Below are 18,015 nucleotides of genomic sequence, written 5' to 3'. Positions count from 1 at the left end.
ATCCATGAAGAAGCTAATTTCAATTGAAAGTGAAAATTTCTTGTAATTTTTAGAGACACAGTTAACATTATAATTGATTACATAATTGTTGTATAATACTAACATTGCATTAATTTGAAAGAGTAATCTGTTAGCTACCCATAGATACCAATTTTATTAATTATCAAGCATAAAAAAATTACAGTATTTCAAAACTGGTGAATCGGAAGTATACAATCTTTGTATTGTGCTACCTTAATGCACATTGAAATTGGACAATGAACAGTTTTACTGCTGCTTTATATTTTAGAAAACACATGTAATCGAGACAAATGAGCTGCGTCGGAAATAAAAATAACCTAATGCAAATAAATATATGTTCTGTTCACTTATTTCGGATTGGAAAAATTATTTATCATGCAAAGTAAAGTCTTCACTTGAACCAAGGACGTGTATTATACTGTTAGTTATACGTCCCTGCTTGAACGGTTTTGAAATTGAGTTGATATCAGAACCCATTACAATTAGACCAACATTATAATGTAAGACTAGTAATTATAAATTTCTTATTTGTGCAACAACATATACGACTACCAGAAAGGTAAGATGATCAAATCCAGAATGATAGATGGTTAATGCTCCGTTAGCATCATCACGTGACTTTTGAAAAACGGGTGGTGACATCGACTCAAAGGTCGGAATCTCTAGGTATGGATTGTCGCGCTCAATAACAAATCTGAACGTGTAAAAATTAAAAAGATATTTAGTTGATCCAACAGAATCGCCATAAAACTCATCTTTTGCTTCCTTGGGATATAGAACAAACGTTGATACGCCGAATATGAGAGTAAGTTTGTTCATATCTTCATGACCTTTAACCTGAATGTGACCGTATGCAGGATTGTAATAGTTGCCAAAATAATCTTTCCTCTGACTGCTCATAGCACGACTCTTTGTAACATTTAGCTTTGTTTTGGGAGTATAATCATACCATGGCTGTGGAAATGAACACATTGTGGCACTGCTGTTGAGGTAAGGTGTCTGATTAGTGTAGATATCAAATATATAGTTGTGAAGTATTTGTCTGATGAAGTAATTTGGATCATTCCCAGTGAGTGCGATAAATATTCCAAGATCAGCATCCGGGTACCAGGACAGCATTGCTCTATATCCATAAGTTGCTCCGCCATGAATAAACATCCTGTTTCCTGTAGAAGGAGAGAGAGAGAAGTTAATGAAAAAACGGAAAGATATATGTTTGCTTATAAGACAAATATCCACCAGAGACCAAAGAGCAAGGATTTAATAAACAACTACACAGGACAGGCTGAGGTCACCGTGCGACAAAAAATAATAAATAAAACACATACCGTATCGTCTACTGTTAAAGGCCTCTGCATGATAAAATGCGAAACAATTTTAAAGAGAAAACCAATGGCCCAATTTTTGCTAAAAGAATATAATATGACAGACAGCTATCATCGACAACAACTGAACTACAGGCTCCTGACTTGAGAAAAGAACACCAACCATGACGTAAATATGTTTTTGAACGACACTGCCACTAAGCAGGGATAGTAGTGCGATATCACCGCATAAGAAAAACAAAAAAAAAACAAAACGGCATTTATAACAAACAAAAAAAACCCCAATAAAAACAAAATACATGCACACAGTACCTATTTTAGAGTATTTTAAAGTGCAGATCGAAACCTTAAGATCTTTAAAATCCAATTTCAGCTAATTTATCAAATAATAAACCATGTTTTGCTCGCTACAAAATATCAATCAGTTCACATCTAACGAATTTACTATAGCGATGCCATTAACCTTCAGAGAAAAGTACGACCTTACGCAATGCCAATTTGAAAGTTTATATATAGTATCATAATTATTTATAACTGTATGTCAATTATACTTATTTAATTAAGTTTTAATTCGACATAACAAATTCAATTAGTACCGAAAAAGAAATTGTTTGAAAATCTAACTAGTTTATGCAAAGGATCTTTCAAATCAGTTGTTCAAAGAATCAACATGTCATTGTGAACATGGATCTTATTCAACTTTACGGGCTCTATACTCAGTTTTATTATATAAACTAGAGGCTCTAAAGAGCCTGTGTCGCTCACCTTGGTCTATGTGAATATTAAACAAAGGACGCAGATGGATTCATGACAAAATTGTGTTTTGGTGATGGTGATGTGTTTGTACATCTTACTTTACTGAACATTCTTGCTACTTACAACTATTTCTATCTATAATGAACTTGGTCCAGCAGTTTCAGTAGAAAAAAATACAACAAATTTTAATGAAAATTATTATAAATTGACTATAAAGGACAATAACTCCTAAGGGGGTCAGTTGACCATTTTGGTCATGTTGGCTTATATTTAGGTCTTATTTTGCTGAATATTATTTCTGTTTACAGTTCACCTCTATATATAATAATATTCGAGATAATAACCATAAACAGCAAAATTTCCCTAAAATTACCAATTCAGGGGCAGAGACCCAACAACGGGTTGTCGAGTTCATCTGAAAATTGGAGGGCAGATAAATCTAGACTTGATAAACAATTTTACCCCATGTCAGATTTGCTCTAAATGCTTTGGTTTTTGAGTTATAAGCCAAAAACTGCACTTAACCCCTATGTTCTATTTTTAGCCATGGCTGCCATCTTGGTTGGTTGGCCGGGTCACGCCACACATTTTTTTAAACTAGATACCCCAATGATGATTGTAGCCAAGTTTGATAAAATTTGGCCCAGTAGTTTCAGAGGAGAAGATTTTTGTAAAAGATAACAAAGATTTACGAAAAATGGTTAAAAATTGACTATAAAGGGCAATAACTCCTAAAGGGGTCAACTGACCATTTTGGTCATTTGACTTATTTATAAATCTTACTTTGCTGAACATTATTGCTGTTTACAGTTTATCTCTATCTATAATAATATTCAAGATAATAACCAAAAACAGCAAAATAACCCTAAAATTACCAATTCAGGGGCAGCAACCCAACAATGGGTTGTCGGATTCATCTGAACATTTCAGGGCAGATAGATCTTGACCTGATAAACAATTTTACCCCAATGATGGGTTTTGTTTGTTTAAAAAATGTGTGGCGTGACCCGCCAAACTAACCAAGATGGCCGCCATGGCTAAAAATAGAACATAGGGGTAAAATGCAGTTTTTGGCTTATAACTCAAAAACCAAAGCATTTAGAGCAAATCTGACTGAGGTTAAATTGTTTATCAGGTCAAGATCTATATGCCCTGAAATTTTCAGATAAATCAGACAGCCAGTTGTTGGGTTGCAGCCCCTGAATTGGTAATTTTAGGGAAATTTTGCTGTTTTTGGTTATTATCTTGAATACTATTATAGATAGAGATAAACTGTAAACAGCAATAATGTTCAGCAAAGTAGGATTTACAAATAAGTCAACAGGATCAAAATGGTCAGTTGACCCCTTTAGAAGTTATTGCCCTTTAAAGTCAATTTTTAACCATTTTTTGTAAATTTTATATATCTTTTACAAATATCTTCTCCTCTGAAACTGTCTGGCCAACTTAATCCAAACTTGGCCACACTCATCTTTGGGGTATCTTGTTTAAAAAATGTGTGGCGTGATCCGCCAAACCAACCAAGATGGCCGCCATGGCTAAAAATAGAACATAGGGGTAAAACACAGTTTTTGGCTTATAACTCAAAAACCAAAGCATTTAGACCAAATCTGACATGGATATAAATTGTTCATAAGGTCAAGTCCTATCTGCCCTGAAATTTTCAGATGAATCAGAGAGCCTGTTGTTGGGTTGCTGTCCCTGAATTGGTAATTTTAAGAAAATTTTGCTGTTTTTGGTTATTATCTTGAATATTATTATAGATAGAGTTAATCTATAAGCAGCAAAAATGTTCAGCAAAGTAAGATTTACAAATAAGTCAACATGACCAAAATGGTCAATTGACCTCCTAAGGAGTTATTGTCCTTTATAGTCAATTTTTAACAATTTTCATAAAATTCGTAAATCTTTACTACCGGTTACATTTTCCACATAAACTACTGGGCCAAGTTCATTATAGATAGTGATAATTGTAAGCAGCAAGAATGTTCAGTAAAGTAAGATGTACAAACATATCACCATCACTTAAACACAATTGTGTCATGAATCCATCTGCTTCCTTTGTTTAATATTCACATAGACCAAGGTGAGCGACACAGGCTCTTTAGAGCCTCTAGTTTAATATATTTTTTTGTCTCGTGTAGAACTTAAATACTAAATCTAAAATGGACAATTATTGTTGCTAACATGGGATTTTTTATTAAGTTCCTCTGTCTTATTTTCTGCAATAAGATTAGAAAATTCTAAATATATATCACCATTGAAACGTAATTGAATTTGTGTTATTATATTTTTCAACACTTCAATAATGGAACTTTGACGGACATTTACTGAGTTTTGCCATACACTGAGGTTCATTACAATACAGGAACAAGCCTCCTATTTAAAAAAAAAAGTCATACTCGCTGCATTGAAGACCTTTTGGTGACTTTCTGCTGTTCAATGTCTGTTCTATGCTCGGGTTGTTGTATCTTTGACAAATTCCCTATTTCTTTTCTCAATTTTATACTAAATGTTGTAAATTATAATTACTTGTTTTAATTTAGATATTTAACATTTAAATCAAAGTTTTATATTCTTTCTTTCCAAAAAACTTATTTAGATATATTATATACATTTTCGAGCACCATTAGATGATGAGTCATAATTTCCAAACTTACCTCCATAAAACCCCGACCTCCAACCAAGAGCATACCCTGAGATAGCAGTGGTGACTGGCACTTTAGGTTTAGTATAATATTTATACGTATACATATCATTAGGTACGGTATTGACTGCTGTGGTAATTTCTTTGAAGGCCTTTTCGGATATTAGTCTCCTGCCATCCGATAATTTCCCGCCATTTAGATAGAAAGTCATCCACTTCGTCATATCCTGTGCCGTGGACAATATGCAACCAGAACCACAAAGTTCTCCATAGTACCTATAAAGTGTCACAACATATAAATATTAATCGATATTAATGATAACTAACTAACATGTTTAACCCCGCCACATTATTTATGTATGTGCCTGTCCCAAGTCAGGAGCCTGTAATTCAGTGATTGTCGTTTGTTTATGTGTTACATATTTGTAAATTGTTTTTCGTTCATTCTTTTACATAAATAAGGCCGTTAGTTTTCTCGCTTGAATTATTTTACATTGTCTTATCGGGGGCTTTTATAGCTGACTATATGCGATATGGGCTATGCTCATTGTTGAAGGCCGTACGGTGACCTATAATTGTTAATGTTTGTGTCATTTTGGTCTTTTGTGGATAGTTGTCTCATTGGCAATCATACCACATCTTCTTTTTTATAAGTCAAGTGAATGAATTTACCAGATATCACCATGGTAATAAAGAAGCCTTTTTTCTTCCAATCATCCAAGGGATGACTTGAAAATCTATTGGTGAGATTTAATAATACTGCTTTATCACCTAAGAACCTTGAACATGTTTCATAATTGATTCACTGATTAAATCAACAAAAAAAATGTCCATGACTCAAAGCACATTTTTGACACTTGTCTCAAGATGCATCTTGACATTGTATCAACTATGTAAGTACACAACTAAAAGATAGTGACAAACCAAAATCATCGTCTAAAAGTTTTTCAAAAGTTTTACTTACTTTGAAAACTCGAAAGGGACCGGATGGAAATCGCCGTAAAAATCCCCATACGCCTGTGCCAAATTTATCTTCTCTGGATTAGCTGTCGTCACAAAATCGGAAGATGTCATTCCAAGGGGCCCAAATATAAATTTTGAGACCAGATTCTCCCAACTATCTCCACCAATCACCTCTGTTATGTGTGTGACTAGACCATACAGCAGACTACTATAGATGTAACTACCTCGGAACTCTTTTTCTGCTTTCAAGTATTGGAGTCGACTGAAGATACAAAATTATAACTTGGTCTTATCACAATATATATATGATGTTTTTTTGTTTTTAGTTTGAGCATGATGACGTTTAGTTTTTAAGTGACAAATAATCAGAACTTAAGTTACAACCAAAACTTTCTCTATGTATATGTACGAATTTAGTAAAGGTTTTAAGCAATATATGGAAACAAAATCCCTGGCTTAATAATTTATCAGTAATACATATAGATTTTGCTTATTGACTGAATCCAAAACGTCACTATGTAAGACACGTTCATAGCGAACGATTTGTGGTATATATACACCGTTAAACGGTGCCAAAAAGAACAGTATCGTCCAAAAAAGGAAAACTCAGAATAGGAAAAGGAACGTCGTCACCCTTACAATAAATGTTTGTGAAGTTTCATTGTTGTTTTAGTATCAAGTAGCTCATATTTCATACAAAGTCAGAACAATCATATGCAAAGAAACAAAATTATGCGCATTAATAACATCAGGGGAAAAACAAGCTCGTATTATGCTTACTTCTGGAATGATCCGCTTTGACATGTCCTTCATTATAGGATAAAACAACAAAGAACATACAAAACCTCTTCGCTATAGGTTTCAGTTCGAAACGATGCGCTTTATTAACATTTCGAAATTAATTTTTCAACTCCAAATGTTTTGAAATTCAAAGAACCAAACGTTGAAGAGTGTATACGTGATGTAATGCCACTTTATTAAGTATACAACCAACAAATACCTACTGTAAAAGATTTGATCTTGTAATGTTGGTATTTAGTCGTATCCTGTTATTCTGAGGGATACCTGTTCTGTGAGACAGTAGATCACGGACTGTAGTGTATTCAGACCTCAGACTATCGTTAAAAATATGATCATTCCTGAGAATTGTCTTAATCTTGGTATCCAGGGAATACCTAATAAAAATACAACTTACAATTAGGCATATGAAATATTAACAAATCTGTTAATATGAAGCGAACTAGTAATACTCAATTTTCTAACCGTATTATTTGTTAAAAAATTGACACTTTCATATGTTTAAAAAAAAAAAATCAGATTTTACGGTTTGTCAGGATTATCAGCGACATATTTATTTACAAAAGTATAAGGGATTGCACACAAGTTATACTACAACTTTAGTGGCGTCTCTGCCTTTATAAATATAACCAGATGCTCCGCAGGGCGTAGCTTTATACGACCGCAGAGGTTGAACCCTGAACGGTTGGGGCAAGTATGGACACAACATTCAAGCTGGATTCAGCTCTAAATTTGGATTGTGATTAAATAGTTGACACAGCATAGGTTTCTGACACAGAATGAATGTGTTCTAATGCACTTAAAATTTGTGTTTTCTCTTAGAGCAATTCACTATGCTGTTGAATATTAATCCACTCAAAAAAATGTTTGAAGAAATTTTCTTTTTATTTATGAAATTTCAAATGAGAAAAATTGAACCCAATTTTTTAATCACATCCCCCTTTCCCTTATTCCAAAACTAATCTCAATTAAAATATTCTAATGGAGTTTGTAACAATAACTACTCATTTAAAATAAATTCATCATAAAATATTAAAAGATGTAAAAAAACTGCTTGTTATCACTGAATGGTAAAGATTATTTAAATTTATCAGTTGGTAGTAAAAAGTGAATATACATTGTATATTGTATATAACAAAGATTTAAGTTGATTCTGGACAAAGAAAGATAACTCCAATTAAAAAAAATATTCTTGCAATAAGATATTTCTTGCTTACTATTCTGGACAAAGAAAGATAACTCTAATTAAAAAAAAAATTTGCTATTTCACAATATTGTGAAATTAGATATTTCTTGCCATTGCACAATACTGTGCAATTGAAAAGACTTGCTATTGCACAATACTTAATATAATAATTTTAGATTCTGATTTGGACCAACTTGAAAACTGGGCCCATAATCAAAAATCTAAGTACATGTTTAGATTCAGCATATCAAAGAGGCCCAAGAATTTAATTTTTGTTAAAATCAAACTTAGTTTCATTTTGGAACCTTTTGACCTTCATGTAGGCCAATTTGAAAACGGGACCAAAAATGAAGAATCTACATACACAGTTAGATTTGGCATATCAAAGAACCCCATTTATTCAATTTTTGATGAAATCCAAATAAAGTTTAATTTTGGACCCAGATTTGGACCAACTTGAAAACTGGGCAAATATCCAAGAATCTAAGTACATTTTTAGATTCAACATATCAAAGAACCCAACCGATTCATTTTTTGTCAAAATCAAACTAAGTTTAATTTTGGACCCTTTGGACCTTAATGTAGACCAATTTGAAAACATGACCAAAAGTTAAGAATCTACATACACAGTTAGATTCGGCATATCAAAGAACCCCAATTATTCTATTTTGATGAAATCAAACAAAGTTTAATTTTGGACCCTTTGGGCCCCTTTTTCCTAAACTGTTTGGACCAAAACTCCCAAAATCAATACCAACCTTCCTTTTATGGTCATAAACCTTGTGTTTAAATTTCATAGATTTCTATTTACTTATACTAACGTTATGGTGCGAAAACCAAGAAAAATGCTTATTTGGGTCCCTTTTTTACCCCTAATTCCTACACTGTTGGGACCTAAACTCCCAAAATCAATACCAACCTTCCTTTTATGGTCATAAACCTTGTGTTTAAATTTCATAGATTTCTATTTACTTATACTAACGTTATGGTGCGAAAACCAAGAAAAATGCTGATTTGGGTCCCTTTTTGGCCCCTAATTCCTAAACTGTTGGGACCTTGACTCCCAAAATCAATACCAATCTACCTTTTGTGGTCATAAACATTGTGTTCAAATTTCATTGATTTCTATTTACTTAAACTAAAGTTATTGTGCGAAAACCAAGAATAATGCTTATTTGGGCCCTTTTTTGGCCCCTAATTCCTGAACTGTTGAAACCAAAACTCCCAAAATCAATCCCAACCTTTCTTTTGTGGTCATAAACCTTGTGTCAAAATTTCATAGATTTCTATTAACTTAAACTAAAGTTATAGTGCGAAAACCAAGAAAATGCTTATTTGGGCCCTTTTTGGCCCCTAATTCCTAAAATGTTGGGACCAAAACTCCCCAAATCAATACCAACCTTCCTTTTATGGTCATAAACCTTGTGTTAAAATTCCATAGATTTCTATTCACTTTTACTAAAGTTAGAGTGCGAAAACTAAAAGTATTCGGACGACGACGACGACGACGACGACGACAACGACGACGACGACGACGCAGACGACGGCGCCAACGTGATAGCAATATACGACGAAATTTTTTTCAAAATTTGCGGTCGTATAAAAACTAAGGGCAATAGAAAAAATGACGATAGCATGTAATACATACTACAAAAAAACAAAAAAAATTTTTTAAAAAGAAATACTAAAAATACTGTACTGGAGTGAAGAGTTGGAAAGTATTTATTTAGAATGTTAAATGATTGTTTTAAATATTTGTTTTATTCTTGAGTATAAATTGGTACTGACTCAAAAAATTCTTGGTTTTGCTGAAAAGAAAAGTCACCGTCACCAGCTTATAGAATATTGATTTAGCTTATCTTTCTAATTTTGAAACCAAATTTCTCTTGCTTTGTTGTGAAAAGCGCACTAAAAAATAGTGAATTCTATCCGAAACAGGGCGGCCACAGCTGTAAGCGAGACTGCATGAATTTTAAGAACTGAAGTGACAATTGGTTTACAGAGGTCGCCTTTGAGGGTACGTATATCTGTATATATCTACAGCACAAAGAAGGCCGGTGTCTATATACCCCTAGTTTTTGATGGGGTTCGTGTTGCTTATTCTTTAGTTTTTCATGTTGTGTCAATTGTACTATTGTTTGTCTGTTTGTCTTTTTTTCTTTTTTAGCCATGGCGTTGTTAGTTTATTTTCGATTTATGAGTTTGACTGTCCCTCTGGTATCTTTCATTCCTCTTTTTTACAAAATTCAATAACGGCTTCTTGTTATTCATAAATTTCCTTTTATTTCCTACGTGTTATAAAACTCACTTCAATAAAAGCACAAGATCCTGTGTTTTGCATATCGCTGATATATGATAAATATGCGATATCTAACAGAGGCTGGTATAAGTGCTTATTTTAGTATTGATTCCATGATGGAATGGCACTCAAATACCAGTCGCTGTGATTTCACCAATATTCTCTAAAGAAAAAAATAATACTTACTCTGTTTTCTCTTCGATAAGTTTCACCAACAGAGTACTGGCGAATGCTTTAGATAGGGATGCGATCTGGAATAGAGTGTCGCCAGTCACAGATGTATTATCATTGGAATACCCTTCAACAAACAAAACTTTGTCAGATTTGACCACAGACACCGACAGACCGACGACTAGGTGTGACTTGCACAACATCAATTCTTTCAATGTCGCATTGAGCGTTGTTGAACAGGATGTACATCCATATACATTTCCAAACACTAAACAAAATGCAAATAATCCTAACATTCTCTTCTTAACAATCTCCCTGACAAAGCATCAGTTTTATAAACGAGTCGAAATTGAAAGCTACGTTCAAACCTATGATTGCGTTGGATATAACCGCAATTTTTATACGTGTGCATGTAAAACAAATTTCGTTGTAGAAGGGTCTATATATACACTTACGCCTATAAATAACATATGATGTAGATTAACAAAAGTTGTTTCGTGCCAGGTAAACAGTTAGGTGAATTATAATAGAGACAAAAAAATGCATAATTGACGAATTATCATTTCTACTGCTGTGTACAGTCAACTAATACAAAATTAACATAGAACTACTTACCTCGGGTAGTTGTCTTCTTACTTTAGAGCAAAACCGAAACATTTTCAAAAATGTCTTTGAGTTTATTAAAAGTTCGGAAAGATTTCAAATTGTCTAGGTAGCAAACCATGATCGCACACACATCATCATCTAAGATTTCTTCTCCCTTTTTTTTTGTCCTTTTTATTTTTTTTTAATTGGGGTTTTGTTTTTTTATTATTATTTTTTGTTTTTTTGTTTTTTTTTTCTGTTTTCAAAATAATTTATTCATTTATATATTTTTATTTTTATTTATTTTTTCTGTATTATTATTGTTTTCTTTTTCTTCAATCTTCAATTTTCCGTCTTTTGATCCATATTTATATATATATTTACTAAATTAGATATACCATTCTTTACATGCATGCTCATACATATATTTTTGTATTATATTGCTATAAATGTTAAATGGAGAAGACTTCATAAGTCTGTTTGACTTGTGTCTTATCCAATTTGTACTTTAACAAATAAAATATGTTTAAACTAACTAATACAGTTCTTTTTGTCCGACGTTGCATTTTTTTCACAATTTTGCTTTCTGTTCATCGTTAATTGTCCGAAAATTTTGCATCTTTTGCCTGTTGCTATTTATCCGCAGCTTTTGAGTTTTGATGGTCGTCCGAAATCCCGACACACTATTGTTCCGACACCTCATAAGTCCAACATTAGCATTTGTCCTACATCTACATGGTCCGACATCGGTATATCAAATATTTTTTTTTATAATCGGGTTTTAGCTCAACTGGCCTAAGAAGGCACATATGAGCTTTTCTCATCACTTGGCGTTCATAGCGGTCCGTCCGTTAACTTTTACACATTTTTTTTTATAGGAAGCTAATGAGCCAATTTTAACCAAACTTGGCCACAATTATAATTGAGGAAACTCTTGATTGAAAAAGTGTACGATGACTCGGCTAACCAACCAAGATGGCCATCATGGCTAAAAATGGAACATAGGAATAAAATGTAGATATTGATTTGTATCTCTAAAACCTAAGCATTTGGAGCAAATCTGACCGAAATAAAGATTGTTCTTCAGGTTAGGATCTATCTTCCCTGAAATTTTCAAATCAGACCAACCAATAATTTTGTTGGGTTGCTGGTCCTGAATTGGTACTACCAAATTACTTAATTATAAGAAAATTTTGCAGTTTTTGGTTTATGTTATCTTGAAAACAATTATATATAGATATAAACTGAAACAGCAATAATTTCCAGCAAAGAAAGATCTACAAGTGCACATGAACTGAATGGTCAATCGCGACCTCTTCTGGAGTAGTTGCCCTTTAAGGTGGCATTGGTGTCTTTTGCCATCTTGGAGTGTGAAAAACTCTAAGGTCTAGATTTTCTAACAAGTTAGCAAAAGTTGATGCAGGAATGCAGATTTTTAATGTGACTTTTCATTTATAAGAACCAGTTTATGAGAACATAACTTATACATATTATTAATTTCACGAGTGTTGATTATTTTTGGTATTTTTTTTTTAAATATTTTTGAATTGACATTTTTAAAGGGAGGTAATTCTAAAAGAGTACATTTTCTGAAGGATTCTACATGAATTTTTTTTCTATTTAGTATTTCAGCCGGAAAAAAAACGTACGGTGACCCTATCTTTTCTTTTGATTTTCTCTATGCACTGTCTGAAAGCTATCTTTTCCTAATTTATTTTGCAATGCTATCATGTTGTTTTCTTTCTAATCACAAAATGGTGTTTTTTCCTGTATAATCCATACACAATGTGTCATTTTATCACCACCTGTAGCTTGAGAGAAAATGCATGGTGACCTATCCATTTTATTATATTTTTGAACATATATCAGTACTACGTTTTGGCGAATTCTATCATTTTTATTTTATACTCCAATACCACCGTAAGTATATTTTGAACATGTTTAGCTCACCTTGCTCGAAGGGCCAAGTGAGCTGTTCTCATCACTTGGCGTCCGTCGTCGTTAACTTTTACAAAAATCTTCTCCTCTGAAACTACTAGCCCAAATTAAACCAAACTTGGCCACAATTATCATTTGGGTATCTAGATTAAAAAATGTGTCCGGTGATCCGGCTAACCAACCAAGATGGCCGCCATTGCTAAAAATAAAACAGGGGTAAAATGAAGTTTTTGGCTTATACCCAGGGGTCGAATTTAAGTGTTTTTGTGTACTGTTTTAGGAACTTCTATTCCGTGACAGGACCAGTGGACTGAAAACTCTACTGGTCCGGCTCCTAATCTACTGGTCCTGCAAAAATGACATTAATTTGACAGATGTTTAATTTTGATGCTTTCATTTACATAAGTTAGACAGTAACAAAGGAATAGTCTTTATTCTGATTTTAATAAAGGCTTTGGTAATCTCAATGATTTTCTTTATCAAAATCAGGATCAAGGACAGAAAAAATATCAACATTGTCTTCCACGTCATCGCAATCCTCACGACGACCATATGGTTCCTGACAAGGTCGTCTGGAGCACTGTCCAGAAATATTCCACATTTTAATAGCCGGGACTGGATCGTGGACTGGATCAACGCTATATCCTCAGTATGAAACATAATGAACAAGATGAATAAAAGATCTGATAAAACAGTTGGACGCAATTTTGATCGTCAATCATTTTTAAGTTTCATCTCAGAAAACCCCCTTTCTGCACACAGGCACTTGTCTCAGAAAAAAAATTTCCTATATACCTTATTATAATAAGGTATATAGGAAAACAAAATTCTGAGACAAGTGCCTGTGTTTCTGCATCAGCAGAATGAGCAGGAAGTGACAGGATTAAATTATCTTAATTTTTTTGTCCGGCGGTTGAACTCCTTCAAAAATATTTCCACATTTTAGATTGTTGTGAAGGACGCTTACCCGAGATATTAATTAACTTGATCAATTGTAATACCCCCCAGTACCGTGTAATTGATTTCTCAGGTAAACAAACGGAGATTGCGATGCAATCAGTGGTTATACTTATTAATACCATGTCCTTTGTTTGACATGCACATTAACCCAGGTGACCAACACATGCTCTTTAGAGCCTCTAGTTATACTTTAAATACCATGTCATTTGTTTGACATGCACATAGACCCAGGTGACCAACACATGCTCTTTAGGGCCTCTAGTTATACTTATTAATACCATGTCCTTTGTTTGACATGCACATAGACCCAGGTGACCAACACAGGCTCTTTAGGGCCTCTAGTTATACTTTAAATACCATGTCCTTTGTTTGACATGCACATAGACCTAGGTGACCAACACAGGCTCTTTAGGGCCTCTACTTATACTTATTAATACCATGTCCTTTGTTTGACATGCACATAGACCCAGGTGACCAACACATGCTCTTTAGGGCCTCTAGTTATACTTTAAATACCATGTCCTTTGTTTGACATGCACATAGACCCAGGTGACCAACACATGCTCTTTAGAGCCTCTAGTTATACTTTAAATACCATGACCTTTGTTTGACATGCACATAGACCCAGGTGACCAACACATGCTCTTTAGGGCCTCTAGTTATACTTATTAATACCATGTCCTTTGTTTGACATGCACATAGACCCAGGTGACCAACACAGGCTCTTTAGGGCCTCTAGTTATACTTTAAATACCATGTCCTTTGTTTGACATGCACATAGACCTAGGTGACCAACACAGGCTCTTTAGGGCCTCTACTTATACTTATTAATACCATGTCCTTTGTTTGACATGCACATAGACCCAGGTGACCAACACATGCTCTTTAGGGCCTCTAGTTATACTTTAAATACCATGTCCTTTGTTTGACATGCACATAGACCCAGGTGACCAACACATGCTCTTTAGAGCCTCTAGTTATACTTTAAATACCATGACCTTTGTTTGACATGCACATAGACCCAGGTGACCAACACATGCTCTTTAGGGCCTCTACTTATACTTATTAATACCATGTCCTATGTTTGACATGCACATAGACCCAGGTGACCAACACGTGCTCTTTAGAGCCTCTAGTTATACTTTAAATACCATGTCCTTTGTTTGACATGCACATAGACCCAGGTGACCAACACATGCTCTTTATGGCCTCTAGTTATACTTATTAATACCATGTCCTTTGTTTGACATGTACATAGACCCAGGTGACCAACACATGCTCTTTATGGCCTCTAGTTATACTTATTAATACTATGTCCTTTGTTTGACATGCACATAGACCCAGGTGACCAACACATGCTCTTTAGAGCCTCTAGTTATACTTATTAATACCATGTCCTTTGTTTGACATGCACATAGACCCAGGTGACCAACACATGCTCTTTATGGCCTCTAGTTATACTTATTAATACCATGTCCTTTGTTTGACATGCACATAGACCCAGGTGATCAACACATGCTCTTTATGGCCTCTATTTCTACTTATTAATGTTATGGCCTTTGTTTGATATGCACATAGAGCTGTTTACCATTTATAAGACAGACTTTTATTTTCTGAATTCTTGCAATATAACCTGATCATATCTTCAAACAATTGCTCAACATAGGAACAGAAGTGATGAATGCATGAACAAAAACCAATTTTTTTCGACAGAAATGCAACTACTTAAACTAGAGGCTCTCAAGAGCCTGTATCGCTCACCTGATTCTACCTTGGTTTTTGAAATCATAAAAAAAAAAAGATAAAATTTGGCTACAAAGTAACAACACTTGGCCAGCACCTCATTAAAAATGAACATTTATGCTATGTTTGGTTTCATTCAATTCAGTGGTTCTCTAAAAGAGGACATTTGTATGTATTTCCCATTGGGTCCTATGTAAAACTCAGTCCCCCCCACTGGCAGCCATCTTGAATGATAGATTGGCTACAAAGTAACAACACTTGGTCAGCACCTCATTAGGAACATTCATGCCATGTTTGGTTTTATTCCATTCAGTGGTTCTCTAAAAGATGTTATTCGTATGCATTTCCCTTAGGGTCCTATGTTAAACTAAGTCCCCGCTGGCCGCCATCTTGAATGATGGATCGGCTACAAAGTAACAACTCGTTTGTATGGAATTCTCCTATTCATAGAGTGAAGAAGGATGTATTGATTAAAGAATGTTTGGAGGGAGGATTAAAAATGATAGATCTTTATAGTTTTACCATGGCACTAAAATCATAATGGATAAGAAGGATTTTTCAGAGAGATAATAAGTGGCAAAGTATTTTGATGTCAGATATTGATAAAAATAAACTTTTTAATTGTGGTGTTCAGTATATCAAACAAGATAGTTTATATATCAAAAACAGTTTTTGGAAAGATGTGTTCAGAGCATGGGAAATGATTACTGATAAAGAAAGAAATATGGACTGAATATTTTTTATCAAGTCCTATTTGGTTTAACAATAGGATCAGAATTGGTAATAAACCGTTTTTTTTATCAACATTGGTTTAATCATGGTTTACAATATGTTAATGATGTAATAGATGAAAATGGAGGTTTTATTTCATTAGAATTGTTACAGCAATCATATGATGTCAATGTAAATTTTTTGAATTACATGAGTGTTATTTCTGCTATTAAAAAAGCTGCAAATAATTACAAAAAAGGTTCATATAAGTTATGTTGTCCATTTATTCCAGCTTCCTTACAAGTTTTTTTTAAAAGTAGAAAAGGTACTAAAGATATGTACAAAATACTCATAAGTAATAAGGTGACTCCAACAGGGCAACTGAAGTGAAGTGAAATATTAGGTGAAGATCTCATTTGGAAACATATATTCAAACTACCTTTTACAGTCACTGTCAATACCAAACTACAGTGGCTTCAGTACAGAATCAACCATAGAATTCTTGCCACAAATAATTTTTTATGTAAAATCAAACTTATTGATAACCCTCTATGTACTTTTTGTAAATTAGAAGATGAAACCATTGAACATATTCTGTGGAATTGTCAGTGGCCGATCCAGAAATTTTCATAAGTGGGGGCCCACTGACTGACCTAAGAGGGGGCCCGCTCCAGTCACGCTTCAGTGATTCCATATTTAAGCAACCAAATTTTTTCCCAAAAAGGGGGGGCCCGGGCCCCCCCCTTAATCCGCCTCTGATTGTGAGATTACACAAAAATTTTTACAAGATGTAGATTATTGGTTCTTATCTGGTGGGGTAAGCCTGCCATTGAATAAGTTGAATTTTATTTTTGGAGATATATCAAAAGTTCGAAAAGGTGACCCATACAATTTGATTTTTCTATACATGAAACAGTATATATACAACAGTAGATGTTTTTCAAAAGATCTTTCAGTCAGTGCCATTAAAGAAAAGTTAAAATGTATGTACAATCTAGAAAAAATAATGGCAGTCAAAAATAAGAGACAAAAACACTTTGATACCATGTGGAATGCATTTAAAGTATTATTTTCATAATTCAATTGGTCATTTGTTTTTACAATCTATATTTATGTCAAAACTAACATAAAATATTATTGTATCTTATAGCACAATTTATTATGTACTGAAAATCTTACGGGATATATTTTTTTTTTGAACCTCTTTCTTTTTTTTTTATTCCTTTTTCTTTTAAAAAAAAAAAAAAAAAGTAACAACACTTGGTCAGCACCTCATAAGGAACATTTATGCCATGTTTGATTTCATTCCATTCAGTGGTTCTCTAAAAGAAGTCATTTGTATGCATTTCCCATAAGTTCCTGTTAAACTAAGTTCCCCGCTGGCGGCCATCTAGAATGATGGATCGGCTACAAAGTAACAACACTTTGCCAGCACCTCGTAAGGAACATTCATTCCATTCAGTGGTTCTCTTATTGAATGTAAAATGTTAATGAAGACAAGGGACGACGACGAGGGATGCCAAGTGATGAGAAAAGCTCACTTGGCCCTTCAGGCCAGATGAGGTAAAAAGTGGTCTATTCCATTTGATTGTATGACTTGACATTGATAGGTAAATGTGTATGCAGCCTTTTCATGCCAGTGGGTCCAAATGTACAATTGGGACAAAGGAGGCTTGTATTGTGTTGTTTTCATATTGTTTTAATATTTGACTGGTTTTATTTTCTATTGGGAAAGAGTATATGTCATTATGAACGGAACATTTAAAGTGCCATATAAATATAAATATTTTCATTCAACTGAGATTTTAACAGGTGCCCAAGTATTTGAAAAAGTGTGCTAACATTTAACATTTAAAACAAGTTCGCACTTCTTTCAAACTGGTTTGCACTATGCTTTTAAAACCTTTTCTAA

At 33.8% G+C, this 18,015-nt stretch overlaps 1 protein-coding gene across 1 annotated transcript; it reads right to left on the bottom strand.

The window, feature by feature from the left end:
• Nucleotides 1-23: 23 nt before the first annotated feature.
• On the bottom strand, nucleotides 24-10,598 carry LOC134714617 (uncharacterized). Its single transcript, XM_063576009.1, has 5 exons — nucleotides 10,182-10,598; nucleotides 6,717-6,887; nucleotides 5,714-5,974; nucleotides 4,763-5,025; nucleotides 24-1,187 (listed from the first exon to the last, which is right to left on the bottom strand). Exons 1-5 carry the CDS (start codon nucleotides 10,460-10,462, stop codon nucleotides 535-537), a joined length of 1,629 nt encoding a protein of 542 aa, XP_063432079.1. The 5' UTR covers nucleotides 10,463-10,598; the 3' UTR covers nucleotides 24-534.
• Between the last annotated feature and the right edge of the window lie 7,417 nt (nucleotides 10,599-18,015).

The sequence above is a fragment of the Mytilus trossulus genome, chromosome 4 (genome assembly GCF_036588685.1).
Source record: "Mytilus trossulus isolate FHL-02 chromosome 4, PNRI_Mtr1.1.1.hap1, whole genome shotgun sequence".
In the NCBI taxonomy this organism is placed as follows: domain Eukaryota; kingdom Metazoa; phylum Mollusca; class Bivalvia; order Mytilida; family Mytilidae; genus Mytilus; species Mytilus trossulus.
This window is presented reverse-complemented; position numbering and strand designations above follow the sequence as displayed.

Excerpts from the sequence above, each read along its gene's own strand:
- LOC134714617 (XM_063576009.1), bottom strand. The coding sequence starts at position 10,462 with ATGTTAGGATTATTTGCATTTTGTTTAGTGTTTGGAAATGTATATGGA. Across the intron at positions 6,888-10,181 it reads CTTATCGAAGAGAAAACAGA|GTATTCCCTGGATACCAAGA; the intron begins GTAAGTATTATT and ends TATTTTTATTAG. Across the intron at positions 5,975-6,716 it reads ACAAGATCAAATCTTTTACA|TCGACTCCAATACTTGAAAG; the intron begins GTAGGTATTTGT and ends TTGTATCTTCAG.